At 41.4% G+C, this 16,602-nt stretch overlaps 1 protein-coding gene across 1 annotated transcript in view; it reads left to right on the forward strand.

The window, feature by feature from the left end:
- The first annotated feature begins 5,120 nt into the window (after window positions 1-5,120).
- The window catches only part of TBC1D9 (TBC1 domain family member 9), a 52,793-nt gene continuing 41,311 nt past the window's right edge, over window positions 5,121-16,602 (forward strand). Inside the window, exon 1 of the mRNA XM_027698832.1 lies at window positions 5,121-5,509. Within this exon, the coding sequence (XP_027554633.1) occupies window positions 5,383-5,509 (127 nt within the window). The 5' untranslated portion in view covers window positions 5,121-5,382. The remainder of the gene's footprint in view (window positions 5,510-16,602) is intronic.

The following is a 16,602-nucleotide window of genomic DNA, read 5'->3' on the forward strand; positions in this document are numbered from 1 at the left end:
TTTCTTAGCATCTTGCTGAAACATCATAACTGTGCCTTTTTCAGAGCACTGTTGCATTAAAACATCATCTGCAATCAAATGTTTCTTGGCTTTCCACTTCTGTTAGTAACGTTGGCTCAGCTTTGCATAGTCTCCTAAGGCATATCCAAAGAGCTGCTTTTCTTCTCAGCTTTATCGTTATGTCAGCTTTGTTGTCACAGGAAATCTTAATAACTTCTTTGGAGTTTTCATTCTTAAGCTTTTTCTATTTTCACTCCACTGGAAGATAGCAGATGTTGAAATTCTTATACATTCATCCATATACTGATGTAGTTCCCGCAATTTAAAACAAGCAGCTCTGTTAATTAGTTAGTCTAAACAAACTATGGACCAGATAGTCTATCACTGAACTTTGTTACCATAGCAGAGTAACCAATCTGCCACAATGTAAATAAATAGTTCCAGGATGAGAATGCAATTGTATTTTTTCTTGATCAGTCCAAATACGGTCTTACAGAAGTAGGTCCTGTCAAACCATGCTTGTTTGGTTTTTGGCAGGGTGAAGGCTTTGGGCAATAGAAATAGTAGTGTTGGTATCATATGTCTGGGTTTTGCTGAAAGAGTTTTAATTGTGAAGATGGATCGTATACGAAATTAACTTGGTCATAAGATCTGGGTGTGAAACAAACCCACAGAGATATTTAAGACAAGGGGATAATAGTGATTGGGAAACTTGTAGCAGTCCATATATACTACATGATCAATACTCAGCTAAAGAATCTTTATGACACTGTTTCTGAATGAAATAGGGATTGACAAGATAATGAATAGTGATGTAAGGTCACTGCTGTATCAGGACTCAGATCACTCTACTACAGCCCAGTGCTTATATCCATAAACCAGACGTAAGGCAAAGGGTGCCATTTATAGCCAAAATACGGATCCCTTCTTTGGAAAGCTTTCACTGCATGAAGATTTTGGATAAAGTGCTCATTGTATTCCCAGTGCCATGCTGTGTCAAAAAAAAAAAAAAAGGATGATTCAGACAGAATGTGTCCAAACTAGCAAAGAGATCACAGAATTAGAGATCACAGAATATTCTGAGTTGGAAGGGACCTACAAGGATCGAGTCCAGCTCTTAAGTGAATGGCCTGTAGAGGGATCAAACCCACAACCTTGGCGTTATTAACACCATCCTCTAACCAACTGAGCCCGTTTCTCTTGCAACAAAACAAAAATTGGCAAAGCTCTGTTAACATACAGAGTCCAGTTCTGACATCTACACTTCAGTAATTACTAGAGTTCAAAGGATCTTACAGACGTGACAGGAGAGCTGGAAATTTTGAGTCTTATCCAACACACCTCATGAAACAAGGTAGCCCACAAACAGATGTGTGGGCTTTGGACAGGCACCCGCCTTACCCATGGAGAGCCTGGTACACCAACAGGGTTTTATCAAGGGTAAAGTAGTCGATATGACACCTAAAGGTAGCTAAATATAATACGTTGCTGGAAAGTAGGGAACCACTCTTTACCAACCTGCAACAAGTTGTCTCTCTCAATGGCAGAATCTCACCAAAAAAAGGAAAAAAAAGGAAAAAAAAAGCCTAAAAAAGCTGTTATTCACAGTGAGAGTAAAAGTAGTAAGTGGTATATTGAAGAAGAGCTGTCATAATTATAGGGAATTGCAAAAAAATGCATGACAGATTATGAAACTGTTTTATTTAACTTTCCTCATGAGGTAGGTTCCTCATCCAGACTGAAAGCTTGCAGTCAGTTTGTTTCTCCTGAATATATACACCTGTTGTTCCAACCTGAGCAATGTGTGCATTTCTCCAAGATTATTTTTCAACATTTTGATATTTAATCTTTGCTTCTAGTCAACTGAATGGCTGTCCTGAATCACTAGCAAATGCTACTTGGCTGCATCTGAAGAACAGGTCCATTGTAAGAAGGACTTCTGGGGAATAAATGGTAAAATGTCTGCTTTATTTAATCTTTCTCCTGCTTGAGTAGTGTTAATATGCATTAGTCTATCATATTACACAGAATGGTTGTCCTTCTACAATCATGTTTATTTTCTTCCCTGAGAGGCTTATAATACATCACTATATGAAAATAACTCCTTAGTTTGTATTGATATCTGCATCTGATTTCTTTAATTGGTTTTTCAAAATTGAATGATATATGTTGAAGTTTTAAATCTCGTGGCATAGAGAACTTTAAACAGCCCCAATCAGTGTTAATACCACAATGAGGTTTCAACCTGATACAATTTAAAAAAAAAATACTACAAAACATGCAGAGGCAATTATTCTTTTATTTCCATTTCACACTTTTTAAAAAAATTCCTATCATAATTCACAGAACTAGCCAGAAGTTTTTAATTTTGTTCCTAAATTACATGATGAAAAAGAAACTTTTGAAACTTTATCATGGAGCATTAAGACTCCAAAAAACTCCCCCCAAACACATAGAGAAGCACTTTGCATGAGGGATAAAAATAAGTGATGAGCATGCAGGAAAAAAAAATATTTACATTTGCTTCAACAAACAGGTCAGCCATTATAGCACAACACTGTATTTTACATTACAGTGAAAGCAGATCAGGTTTCCATTTAAAAATGCTTTGATACTATCTACAACACAGCAGCAAAAAGACACAGTACGATCTCATTTTAAATGCCATTTACTTGAGTGATGATATTTCATTTCTTTCCAGTTTTATTCAAACGCTCTGTAACGCTTAATAGAAAATAAATAGGAAATATATTAGAAATTCTGCTTTTCTTTATGCCAGTAACATATGTTACCCTACTCACATGTAAAACTGACTAATTGGCAATAATAGGGTGTTTTTGGTGCTCACGGTTTTCCATTCATAACTGTCTGTGCCCACTGCTGAAAAGCAGGTTAGGAGTGGGAAGCAGGAGGAGTGTCCAGCTTCTGATAATGCTTTTTTTCCTTCTTGAGGGCAAGTGCACTGTTCACAGAGAAAATTAATTTCATCACTGCCTTCAACTACAGCAGAGCATCATGTGCTTATTCTTTCCTAAAATGTTGGTGTGGCTTTAGTAGTTCTACAGGAGATTGTTGGCAGTGGTGACATCACTGGTAAAGCCATCAGTACTTCTATGAGAACACGGGAGCATTGATAAGCCTTGTGTGCGTGACATCCTGTCTTTACTAAAGGAAGTTACTTGGAATTTTTGCCACTAATTTTAGCCAGGCTAGAATTTAACTATAATCAAGCTACCTGGCACATAGTTTTTAACTAGACCTGCTTTAAAAAAAAAAAAAAGAACAAAAATATCACCACCACCACCACCAAAACCCACAAAAACAAAAGCAAAAAATCAAAACCCCAAAACCTGAAATTTCTCCTCAAAGCTATAAGAAACTTGCTTGTTCAAAATTTTTCTTTAAAAATACTACCCCTAAAAAGCCCTTTAAGAGCAATATCATTTCAGCAATACTAAAATTCAAAATAACCTCATTCTGTGATAAATTCAGAAAGGGTAAAGAAGCTCTTCTGGATTACCATTCGAAGTGCAGCTGCCCTTTAGCAATGATGATGAATATTCCCCATGGTGCAGTGGAACTGAGAGCAGTACCGGGAATTTTTAAGTGTCCATCAGAGATGGTCACTTCCTTCTCCTGAACCTTTTACCTACACAGTAACAGCCTCATGACTGCTACCTCAGATGAAGAATCATTTCTCCCATGACCATGTGTCCACCTCCACATGATGAGCACTGGGCACCAGCTCCATGCCAGCACCACCCGATGAAAGGCTGAACTCTATTGTAAAGCTACAGCCTGCATATGAGTAGTTTGTGCTTGGAATACGGTTTTAATGTTTTCTTTGGGGCTTAATTTATTCTTCTCCAAGTCTTTAATAAACCAAAGATAAGTATCTGACTGGACAGTAACAGTTTTCAGAGTAAAGGGAGGCCAGCAAGTCCAGCCCTTTCCTGACAACTTGGAAAGCAAATAGTGTTCAGAGCTGCAAGGGCAGAAAACGTGTTACTTAAGCATGCTACTGTTCCCTTTGAGTGTGCTTGGCATACCTGCCAGGTATACTGGTTTATTTTAGGGCTTTTCAGGCCCTGAAAAATTCCCCCCATCTTAAGCAATAGGCACAATGTGATCTTCAGCAGCAGAGGTGAATTTCAAATGCGATGTGGGGTATATCAGAGAAGGGATACCTAAAAAAGGGACTGTGGAAAGAGGATTGTCGCACCATCTCTGGTGGATGGCTTCCTTCAAAGTTGAGGTCAGATCTCTCTCTTAACACCCAATCTTACAAACTTCTCTGAGCCACAGGATGAGAAGGCCAAATTTTTCAAGGCAGGTAGTTAAAAGAGTTCCAATCCCCTGCCATGGGCAGGGACACCTTCCACTAGACCAGCACTGCCCAACCTGGCCTTGCACGCTTTCAGGGATGGGGCATCCACAACCTCACTGGGCAACCTGTTCCAGTGCCTCACCACCCTCCTACCGAAGAATTTCTTCCTGGTATCTAACCTACACCTGCCCTAAGTCAGTTTGAAGCCACCACTCCTGTCATATCCTATCACCACATGCTCTTGCAAAACGTCCCTCTCCAGCTCTCTTGTAGCCCCTTCAGCTACTGGAAGTTGCTCGAAGGTCTCCCCGAGCCTTCTGTTCTGCAGGCTCAGCAACCACAGCTCTCTCAGCCTGTCTCCACAGAAGGCTGGATGCAGCACTCCAGGTGGGGTCTCACCAGAGCAGAGGGGCAGAATCCCCTCCCTCGCCTTGCTGGCCGCGCTGCTTGTGATGCAGGTCAGGACAAAATCGGCTTTCTGGGCACGAGCGCACCTTGCCGGCTCATGAGCAGCTTTGCCACCAGCGGAACCCGCGGGTCCTTCTCGGCGGGACTACTCTCGCCCCGCACCTCCCTCCCCGCGGTGTCCCTGCGGCTCCACGCTGGGGAGCGGGCAGGACCAGGACCGTGCCCGTGCCCGGTGCGCGCAGGTGCCGGGAGCGCGGTGCGCGCTGCCCGCCCGGCGGGCGGAGCGAGCGGGGGCGCGCACGGCGCGGGAGCGCGGCGGTTCCCGCGGGCTTTGTGCGGGAGAGGAGCGCGGAGCGGCGGCGGGGCTGGCGCTGATGTCACCGCTGCGGCGGGAGCTGCCGCCGCCCCGGGCCGCTGCAGCCGCCCCTCCGCGCCCGGCGGAGCGCGGGTAGGCGGCGGGGGCCCAGCGAGGGGCTATGCGGCCGCTGCTGCCGCTTCCACCGCCGCCCCTCCGCCCGGTGCCCGCCGGTGCCCGCGGGGCTGCGCCGTCGGCCGCGGCGGCCGGGCATGGTGGCGCCTGATGCGGGCGGTGCGAGCGTGAGCCGCCCCCGCAGCCCGCCGGGCCCGCCTTTGTCCGCGCCGGGAGCATGTGGGTGAACCCCGAGGAGGTGCTGCTGGCGAACGCGCTGTGGGTGACGGAGCGGGCCAACCCCTACTTCATCCTGCAGAGGAGGAAGGGGCACGGCGGCGATGGCGGCGGCGGGGGACTGGCGGGTAAGGGCGGCGGCGGCGGGCCGGGGTCCGGGCGGGGCGGTGCCCGGGGTGCGGGGGGTCCCCTGGGGATGCGGGGCCGCTCCCCGATCCTGCCGCCCTCCCGGTGCCCGGGCTGGGGGCGCCCCGTCGATGCTCAGGTGCGTGGCATACGCCAAGATTCCCGTGAGGATTTACGCGCTGGAGCTTTGTGGGGTGACCCCCCCCCGGTGTCCAATGGCTCCGCACATCGGGCTGTGACTTGCCCAGATTCCGGGAGCGTTTTGTTTTTGAGCCTCTAACACGCCTTCTTTAAAACGTTTTAGAGACCGTGTTGTAATTCATAAATTAGAAGAGATTTGCTTCGGCTTCTCCGTATTCTCCACGATGTCCTTGTGAAGTATGTTCCCTGAATGCTTTTGTTTCCGACTGCTGGCAAGTGGAGACGCTTTTGTAGATGTTTGGGTCATAAGCATCTAAGCCTCGATAATACTGTGCATATCCATTTGTCAAGATCTTCCACCCTTCTTTAGGCAATGTACGTACACATTTGCATATTGGGGATACAGAATCCAATGGTATTTCCATTGGTACATTTTTGTATATTGGAGATACAGAACCCAATGGTGTTTCCACTGGTACTTCTTGAATTGGTACAGAATAGTCAAACTCATTCTCTGAAAACCTGTGCTTTCTTCTTTACCCAATTCCATGACAACTAGTACTTCAGGCTAAGCAAAGTAAACATATGGACTACATCTGTATTTCGTTCAAGGTCCTGTACATATTTACCAGGAGATTAAGTGTTTCTTCGGTCTTTGAATGCTCTATGGACTTGTAAACAATTTATAATCTGAACTAAAGCATTGCTGTGAAGTGTGTTTTTGTGTAGACTGCCAGGGTCTTCAGTCTGCTTCAGTGTTGTGTGTTGATAAACCACCTCAGTTCTTGTGTGGGAAGTGACCAGCAGCTACCAGATTGGCTGTAGATTTTTAATTATTTTTGAAAATCTTTTGAATTATGGACAGGGTTGTTAAATCAATAAAAAGACATGTTGTGCCTTAAAAGTTCACCCTTGCTCTATTTACTGAGAAATTCTTTTCAGGCTCCCCTTTCGTGGATTGCTCCCTGGCCTTTTAAGGTCTGACAAGGCATTCTTCTACCTTTCTGACTTTGTTATCTTTGAATTAGAGATCATTTGAGATACCCATCTATTTTCCAGTCATTCCTCAGTTATTAGGGCAACATGTTGAGAATTTAGAGTTTTCTCCTCAACCTGTTTGCACAGTGCACATATACCTAAGTCTTCTTGCAGTTGTTTGGTTGGTGATACCACTGTACAGATGGAGAGATCACTTTTGAAGATTTTGTCCTTGAGTGGGAGTAGGATGCATAAATGTGCAGGTTTTTTTGTGAAAGCCAGATAAGCCAGCAGCATTTAGTAGAAGTTCTGAATACAGAAATAGTTCTTTGTTTCTGCATTTCCCCTCTGCCCCTTGGAATGTAAATATTTGTGCACTGTATCCATTCTTTTAGTATGTGAATGAAGTTCGTATAGTGAATATTGTTTAGAAGGCAAAATTTCTACGTGTATTTTGAAAACTGCTTTCCATGTAGCTTTTATTAGTTCCTGTGCTTTGCCTGGAATTGCAGCAGCGGCGGCATTGAGGTAGTAGCAGGGGGTTTGTTTGTTTGCACAGACAAGAGCCAGAAAAATGTTGTACTTTTTCCAGTATGTTGCCAAAACCATAAGTAATCAATCCCCCATTATTAAGTTATTGGTGCTGTCAGTATTTAAAGGGCTGTACGGGAACTTGTTAGACCACGTGCTAAAATGACAAGAATTTTTGACACAGTGGTCAATAGAAGGTGGGAGAGGAAGGAAGGAAGGATAAAAGAAGGAGAGAAAGATGGGGATGTAGAGTGTGCAGGCCAATCACAGATCGGCAGGCACAGTAATAAGTGGAACTTATGATTATTTGTTTTTCATGGAAATACTGGAATTTCACACTGGTGGTTCTAACAGCAGTGGTCTACCCATTGAGGGCCAAGGCAGGTAGAGAAAGCCAATGGATTGTTGCCAGTAGGAAAGGCTGGTTAAAAGCAAGGTATTGAGGGACCTAGCTGATCCTGAGGGTTCAGAATAAATAAATCTGCTGGAAAGGTAAACAGGATACATAATTTGCAGCAATGATAGCATTTAGGATGACCCTATGGAAGTTCTGAGGATGATATGATGCTGTTCTTGTGGCAGAGCTGGAGGTTATCTGATCAAAAGTAAGGAAACAGGAATAAAAAAGAACCTTTTATGAATGGTGGGTTAGGGGTTTTTTTCTCCTTAATTGTCCTTTCTGTAGTGACATAATGCTGAAATTTGCTCAGATATAATCTAAAAAGTTATCCACCCATGAATGTGGTATAAAATTTGGCCTGGTTGCTCTGTGGGAAACCAGCTTATATGTCCTTGAAACTGTCTAGAAATACTGTATGCAGGATTTTACACTGTGGTGGGGATGGCCTGATTTCATATATGCAAGAGAGGATGTAAATACAGCTGTCCTTTATTTTTTATTTTTTGATCTAGCTTTTTCTGACTTGTACTCCATTATTGACTCTTGAAGTCATTTGTCTTGACTTTCAAATTGTTGAGACTATGGGGCTGATGACATTACGTGGCTTCACTGTGTAACTTAAGCAGTGGGTAGACAATGAGAAGCATTGATTTTCTGGCAGAGCCCTCAAATCTAGATTTGCTGTGAAACTACCCCATCAGCAAACTGATCAGGGTTGAGTGTGATGCCCTTCTCTTCATCCGTGATCACATCAAGTTTCAAAGAACTTTAGGTGGGGCTGCTTTGTAATGCAGCTGAAGGAAGAGACAGAGTGCTTTCCTGTGGGTGAGGGAGAATGAGGGGGGAAGGCTGGGGACAGACCTCTTTGGAGGTGGATGGAATGCTGTGACTCTGAAAATGAGTCTGAAAGGCATGAAACATCTGCCAGGGTGTCTGTGTTACCCGTCTTCCATCACTTAACTGCCATCCTGTGGACAAAGGTTACTGTCGCCAGAGCAAAGTCTGGAAGGCCTTATCTTTCAGGTCTTTTGACACATCTCAGTTTCAAGACAAGTATTTTATATAGCCTTAGGGGTAGTGAAAGTAATTCCTATTGGCTTTGTATTGGAGCAGAAGAATAGTACTGGTGTTATCTGTTCTCCTGGAACCACTCTGAGTGCCAACCCTTTGCAGGAAAAGGAGTATCAGTTGCCTTGGGGGAAGGGGTGAAAAATCAGCCCTTTTACACTGGTTCTCTCCTCTTGGCCTTCGTTTGTGTAACAGTTGAACAGAGAAACACTGTTGTTTGGACATTGGAGATGCTTTTTCCGCTTATTTTAATATTGTATTGTAAGAAGTGAGAAGAATTAGGATGATCTTGCTATGTGTTAGGGGGTGATGATTAGTGAGTCCATAGAAGTCATCTCTGCTAATAAAGTGTATTTGATCAATAATTTTTTCAGAGACGCAGCTTTTCTGCTAAAAGTCTTACCGAAGTAAGGTCTGTACTCATTTAAATTATTGTGTCTGTGTTGCCTCTGGTCACATCAGTGCAACTTTTATTGGTAAGCATGGCTTAACTGAAGGGTTGCTTGGGTTTTATTTTCCTTTTAACAAAAGGAAAATAGGAAAGACTTGTGAAATGGATTTTAAATTGGATTTTCATAGCTGTTCTGCAAACTCACATTATCTTGCATCATTGTATTAATCTTCCAGGACAAGACCAAAAAAATGTATTTTGCTGCTTTAAAAGTACTTGATGATTGATTAACTTTCTCCTAAATTAAATTGCTTCATGCATTGCACTCAATGCCATGCCCATATTTTGCTTCTCTGACTTTTGCTCAAGAGTTTCATCTTCCCTTTGATCACCAACAGGGACAAAAGTATTTTCTTTCCTGTTATTAGTTTTCTCAAAGGTGCTGGATGTTTTTAACCTTCTCTCCTTCATACATATTCTGCTTGCTTCCCTGGGCAGCCTGGTAGTTTGGCCTACATGAAATAATTCCTTCTCCAGAAGAATCTGATGTATTTATTTGCACAGCAGCCTGCATGTGCTGAAGCAGAGGTGTTTGGAGACAAGGTGAACCCAGATCTCCACCATCATTTGGGCACTGTGCCCTGTATGATAGTATTACTTTCATGGATGTAAGGATCTTGAACATGCCATAAAGTTTATAAACAACTAAAAGACTCACGTTTTTAAGCATGTCTTGCATTCAGATGCGACAAATAGGTTTAAAAGTGTCTCTAACTGCTTTCTGCTATACTGGGATAATGTTTGCCAAACTCTTCTGCTTGGAAACATTATTAAAAGGAATTAGTGAGACTAACAGTGGATGGCAGAGCAATGTATTCACTTGGAGCTTACAGGAAGAGAGACTGAGGGTGTGGTACAATTAACTTGTGGCTACTGTGCTCCTTTTGCATGTGAACATTTGTGGGTGAAGTAGAGATGAATTCCAAGTCATTTTGTTTAAAGTGTTATTGTAAGATCTCTTTGAATCCCAAGGCAAATAAATTGTTCTTAGCTTGAAAGAACTGTTTTTAGGAGTGAATTATTTTGCAGACAGGGTATATTTATGCTTACAGCTGGGATAGTGCATGCGTGAGAGATACAGTAGGAGTTTATAAGTTTATGAGATGTTGCCAAAGATGATTCAAATCTTTAAGCAGAAGAGAGCAGATGGAAATTTGCTGACTTCTGGTGATAAAAGAATCTGATGAAGTACTATCTTTCTCCCCAGATATTTTTGCAAAAGGAGTTATTGTTTAATTTCCACATTGGAAGGGCAGAAAGGAGGGGTTCTGAGCTTGGCTGGCTGATGTGAGCTTTCAGTGTCAGATCTAATACAATTTTTAATACTGTGACAGTGTTCTAGCTTGAAAGACTTTTCTGCAGCCTTGCTGGACAACACAATTAGTAGATCAAGTTTGGAGATAAGATTCTGTCTTGCTCTCAACCTGTCAATTCAGAGGGTTGAGGAAGAGGTTGCTTGAAAACCTGTTTTTATACTTAAGGTTTAGAAAGTCTTTTGGCCAGAGTATCATCTGCCTGAACAAAGGATGGTACATGCTTTAACAAACTTGGCACTCTCTGCCCTTGTTGACTCAAGCAGTTAAGATTTTGCATGTCAAACTTGGTACACTTGAATAGAAGGCATGTGCTTTTTCTGATACTTGAAATGTAGTATTTATCAAAATGGATGCAATTAGCATAACCAATAGGGGTGGCCAGCCTATCTATCAGCCTTTCATGTTCATTTCAGCTCATGGAGTGGAAACCAGACTCTTTTGCTCCACTCTGTCATTTGGCAGTAGCCCAAATCTGCTCTGATGCTTCTGAGCTTTTCCTTAGGATCTGCTGTGGGTGTGTTTTGCTTTTTCACAGTAGTGGATTTCCATTTCAAGAGAACATGCAGATGTCTAGGGTTGAACTGCTGTTTGATTCACCAGTCTTTCTGTTGAATTCCCAGACGCTTTCCCAGTTCCTCGGTTGGAAGGTGTCTCACTTCCTACTTGAAGTATCTCTTGATCTCCAGTTCTTGCAGCAGGGCGCTGTTTGCATGGACACAGGGCCTGAGATGTTGCTTGGTGTAGCTTTGCTTTCCCTACTGTAATGCTTCTTGGTCAAAGACTTTTCTTGAATGATACTTCACCTTTTACACTGTGAGTAGTGTGACCCATCAAGGCTTCTGAGCTGAGCTGCCCTTTGCCATTTTTGCCTTCTGAAATAACGTTACTGCTTGACACGTGGAATTCCAGGATTGCCTGGTGTTTCTCCTGTTTGTAGGAAACCCTGTTGGAAATGTCACACAGGATCACAAAATAGTAAGCAATAAATGCCTAGGCCTCTTAGTAATTTTCTACATTATACCAGAGTTTGTGTTGCTTACGGGATTTTTGTTATTGCTCTTTAGCCCCAAAATGAAAGGTGTAGAAGAGGTAGTACTTCTTCACATCAGTTTCCATATTTCCATCCCTCCACTGTCCACTTATGAATCCTTGTAAGAATATATCTTATTTCACAGAGGTTTGGGCCCTCAATAGTTTCAATTAGAGTTCTGTGGAATTAAAAATGGTTCCACAAGGTATGCCAATATATACTCAAATGCTTTTGGAACTTAATAAAAACAATATGTATTGTCATACAAAATATCTTCTTGTAAATATTTGGCATAGGCAGAATCCACTCAGTTTTCTCTGTTCTTCCCTAGGATTTGTGACCTCCACTTGTTTTTATGCATCATAATATAACACTATATATGGCTTTTCCTGTAATAGACAGGAGTTGTCCCTGCCACTGATGCTATTGAAGTATGATGATACAAAATGTATAAAGAGCTGTAAGCATTTGGCTGAAATCTTGCTTTTCTTTCCCTCTTTGATCACTAATCATCCTTCTGTTGTCTGATCAGTGTTGATATTCAGAAATTTCATACACATTTTTGCTTTTAAATCTGGGACTTAGGTAGGCTTAGGTTCTGGAGGACTTCTTGAAAACCTTTCCGTTTGTTTTCTTTTCAAAAGAATGATTGTAAATATTTTCTAGGCCTGATTTCTGATTTTTTTTCCTGAAGTTTCCAAGTAGAGGTGTATGAATTTGTTCTACAGCAGTAGTTTTAGTGTCACCTAGTAATTTTTAAAATTTTTTTATTGTTGTTCTTTCCTCACAGTCCTGTCTTATGCTTTCCCTCTGCCTTTTCCAGTGTTTTGTTAGCCAGAGTTACTGAGATTTTTTGTTCAGCATCACTGATTTCCCTGGTAAAGTGCCTCCTCTGATGGCTTATTGAAATCTCACCTGTCTGCAGGTATTCAGTCAGAACAGTTAGAATTTAAAATTAGCTTTTTCTGAAACTATTGCTTCTCTTCAGGTTTAGCTTGTATTTGACCATGCTGTGCTTCAGAACTGTTCCTTCTTAGTTAAAGCTGAGTTTACTGTACACACTTTGCAATTTATACCATTGATTTTGTTGACTAGATTCAGTTTACAGTAATTTTTCTTGGGTTAGCAGTGGTGATGTTTGTTTGGATTTTTTTCTGTTTTGTTGGGGATTTTTTGTTTGGTGGTTCTTCTTGGGAGTTTTTATGTTTGGGGGGGTTTTTTGTTTTGTTTTTATTTGGTGGTGTTTTGTTTTTGTTTCTTTTTCGTTAAATAGCTCCTCCTTACTTGATTTGTTCATTAGTCTTACATAGCTTCTCTGAATGGTAGTAGTTCAATTGCTGATCACTTTAACATTTTTGGAAGATAATCTAATTCAATTACAATTGTTAAACTTGTAGGTTGGATGAAAGCTTTAATGTTTGTTACTGCTTTATCCCTCGGGAGTCAAGCCAGATCATCACATTGGCCCTTCCTGAGCTTTTTTTCTTTTATTAAAGATTAGTGGTTAGGTTTTCCATCTTCCCTCATTTGTGTCCATCAGTCTGAAGACAGAAAAAGTAAGTACTGTCTTTGCTGCTTTTCTGGCTAAATGTCAGTAGAGGGACAGTTCATCCCCAAAGTCCATTGCACTGAACATGTTTGAAAAGTTGTGTGTAAAGGAAGTGATGGCTGGACAAATCAGTGCTCTATAGAACTGCATTAGTAGAAAGAGAGAGCAACAAAGGCAGACACTGGAGAAAACTTAACAAAACTGTGTTTCAACACCTTATGTTGAGAGGAAAAATTTCTTTTCCTCGATACGACGTTACATGCCCATATAAGCAAATGCTATATAACTGTCTTCCCACATGGGAAGACAGTTATGAAATAAGTCTTTAGAGTTTATTTTACCTTTGTTTATGTGAATGAACACCTGTAAAAAAACCCTAACCCTTCATAGAGTTTCAAAGGCGGTGTTCACAATGAAGAGGTTATATTCCTACTTTTGTGGGTATCATTACTAGTATTGAAAGTTTAACACTGTAATTATTTTTGAGTGGTGTATAATATTTACTATTCATATAGGCTTTCCCATGAAATTAAATCAAACAGAATTGACCCTCCCTGTTAAAAGGATTTGTCCATAGTATTATCCATGGAGTTCAGATTGTTGCTCTAGGTTGAGTTTTGACAGACAAGTAATTGGATGATCTCATCCTGTAATAACAAATGAGAGCTAATCACATGAGCTGCCTTGAGAAAGAATGGAAGAGTAATGATTCATTATAGTTACTAGGAAAAACAATAGCTTATACTGTATGTTTTAGCTATGTATTCTTATGAGTTGTTGTTTTTATAGTACAGGAAGTAGTACTTAAACTTTAGGAAGAGTTTATTCATTGTCCATGAAATCAATGTAAAACTGAATGCTCATGGTGCAAATATGACTTAAATCAACCCTATTGATTGAGACTTTCTTGCAAATCAGCTGACATCAACAGTCTAAATAGGTCCCTTGGGTGTTCCAGGTTTATGACCAGAGCTCATTATGTGTCCATCACTTCAGTGGAAGGAGAAGGAGTCATCATCAGCATACTTTAAATACTGAGAACCTTTTAAGCGGTGTGTTTCTGATTCAGTGTTGGAATGTCACGATGCCTGTTTTGAAAAGTTCTTACTACTGGCACATGTGACGTTGCAAGTTTTCCTGGTTGTGGTGTTGAGCTCCTACACAAATAGGCTGCTGGCATCCATGGGACTGTTTGATGATAGCTCATGAGCATGACTCCCAAGAGTCAGTCTGACCTGTACTACATATCTCAGCTCTTTTGCAGGATATACTTTTGTGTTTGCTCTGCGTGCTCTTTGTTCAGGCATTTTTTTAGATAAAAAGCTCCTAGCAGAAGGTGTTGTGAGAGACTGTTGGGCTGTAGATTGTATTCATGTAGATCTGGGAGAAGGATACAGCAGGGCAGGGCTCTGCTGCTGGGAGTTGGGTGAATAACACATTTGTAATCTGGCAAACTGGGGGAAGGGAGGGTGTCCCTGCATGGCAACATTGCACAAAAACAGTGGTACCAACTGCAGAGTGACCTCCTTCCAGCGCTGGGCAGGGTGTGATACAAGTTGTCCCCTTGTCACTGAGGAATGGATGTATCACAGGTCACTGGGGTGTGCTGAAAGCACCTCTGCTCTGAGGTTAAAGCTGCATTGGAAGCATCACTGTCTGATACCATCCCAAGCTTTTTCATGGTGTTTGCTGTGCAACAAAGACGTGGCTGCTGGTGACTCTTGAGCTTTGAAGTGTAATTATTTGTTACAATTCATTGGCTTCAGTGTTTTAATAAGGTGTGCTAGAGGTAATACATAACCCAGATCCTCACTGTTGGTTGGATATGTAATCCAATTTACTCTGAGAGCCTGGTGTATTTTAGCAGGAAAAACGCCGAAGGCTCACAGATATAATTGTAACATTGCTGTTAGGGGGCTGTAGAAAGGTGATAAAGACTCTTTAGTCTTTGTTTGTGTTTTATTTAAATTAAAGTGTGACTTTTCTGTAAAAGAGGGTTACTGTTGTTATAAGAAAATCCTTTGGTACTAAAAAAGATTGTTCATGTGTACAGTGCATAAACTCCCTTTTCCTTTAAAAACACCAGCAATCGATGCTTTATAAAGCACCTTCTTTGTGAAAGATAAAAGAATTATCACTAGTTATACTTTAAAAGAAAGAAAATCAAGAGGGAGAAATATTCCTGCAGCAAAGATCTGTGCCATGGATATCCAGACAGTCACAGATACTGTGACTTACTAAAGGTATTTGACTCCACATACTCTAAAGTATGTGTGCTTTCAGTGGTACCTTGCAATGTACCAGGTTGATTCTACAGCAGATCATCCCTTGATTTCATTACTGTTTGTGGGCAGTTTGTAATCAGTCTGGACTGTAAGTCATGTGGAATGCTGGTCTCCCAAGAGTGCAGTGGTGCTTGGAAAAATCTGAAGTGGCTGAAGCAATTGGCTTAGTTTTCAAAGCAAAATGACCTACCTTTCCAGAAAAATATTCTTTGGTGAGATAGAAGTAATTTGACTTAAAAGGAGTCTGTGTTATGCAGGAGGTCAGGCTTCATGTGATCATAATCCCTTCTAGCAAAAAAACAGGTTGAAAATCAGTTGCTAGTGTAAGTATACAAGTAGAGTACATCATAATTTAATGTGTGAATACAGACTACTAGTCTGTACCCTTTCTGCAGTGGTTACAGGCTCCCCCTCCAGTTTATGACTAAATGTGAGACACCACTGAATGTGGTCAGATAAGTAAAATGTAGTGTGATATCTTCCTTCAGCACAAATTGCATCAGGTAACTGAACCCCTTTCCAGTAATTCCCTCTAGTGCATTGGTTGTCCTTCCAGTAACATGATGCAAGAGCAATTTCCCAGGCCCCCAGCCAGTTGTGGCTTTGTATTCCCTGGTTCCAGGTATTACTTATCACTGGTTTTCCTCTGCTAATGTCTATGTTTTATAGAAAAGAAAGAGAAAATTGAGACATTTTTGGGACCTTTGCTTTAGAATTCAAGTTTGCAAAAGAGGAACCAGACTATACAAAAAAAGTTGGGTCAAACAAAATGAAGGCTTTATCCCTCCCTTTTCCCTCTATTGGTATGGTTGCTCTAGAAATTTGGCAAGTGTGTCTCATGGGACTGTTCCTCAATATATGGTTGCTTGTGCTTTAGTGCCCTCAGGATCGGGGCTGCCATAAGTTAGACAAATGTTAATCTTACAAATTATACCATGTGCTTTATTTAACCTTTGCTCATGAAAACATCACATTTCAACAAGGGCTTGCAGATCTAGTATTCTTACCCTGAGAATTTCTTCCCTTATTTCAGTATGTAGTCAGAAACCTGATGAAATAATGGGAAAAAACTTGCAATCAGTATAGTCATGTGATTTGATGCCTGGGTAGTTTACTGGCTCTTGCCCAAAGGCCTGTCTAATCTAAGGAATATGATTCCTTGTTTCTGTTCTGTTTCTATAGAAACTTTCAGTTACTTTATCACATCTGAAAAGGTACTTGCTCTATGAAGAATTAATGAACACTATTAAAATGCTGTTAATAGTCTTGTGTTTTTTAATTTTCATTTCTACTTCATGTAGAAATTCCCCAAAGAAATCATCAGCATGAAATGCTGTGACTTCATT

The sequence above is a fragment of the Neopelma chrysocephalum genome, unplaced genomic scaffold (genome assembly GCF_003984885.1).
Source record: "Neopelma chrysocephalum unplaced genomic scaffold, ASM398488v2 Primary Assembly neopelma1_133, whole genome shotgun sequence".
NCBI lineage: Eukaryota > Metazoa > Chordata > Aves > Passeriformes > Pipridae > Neopelma > Neopelma chrysocephalum.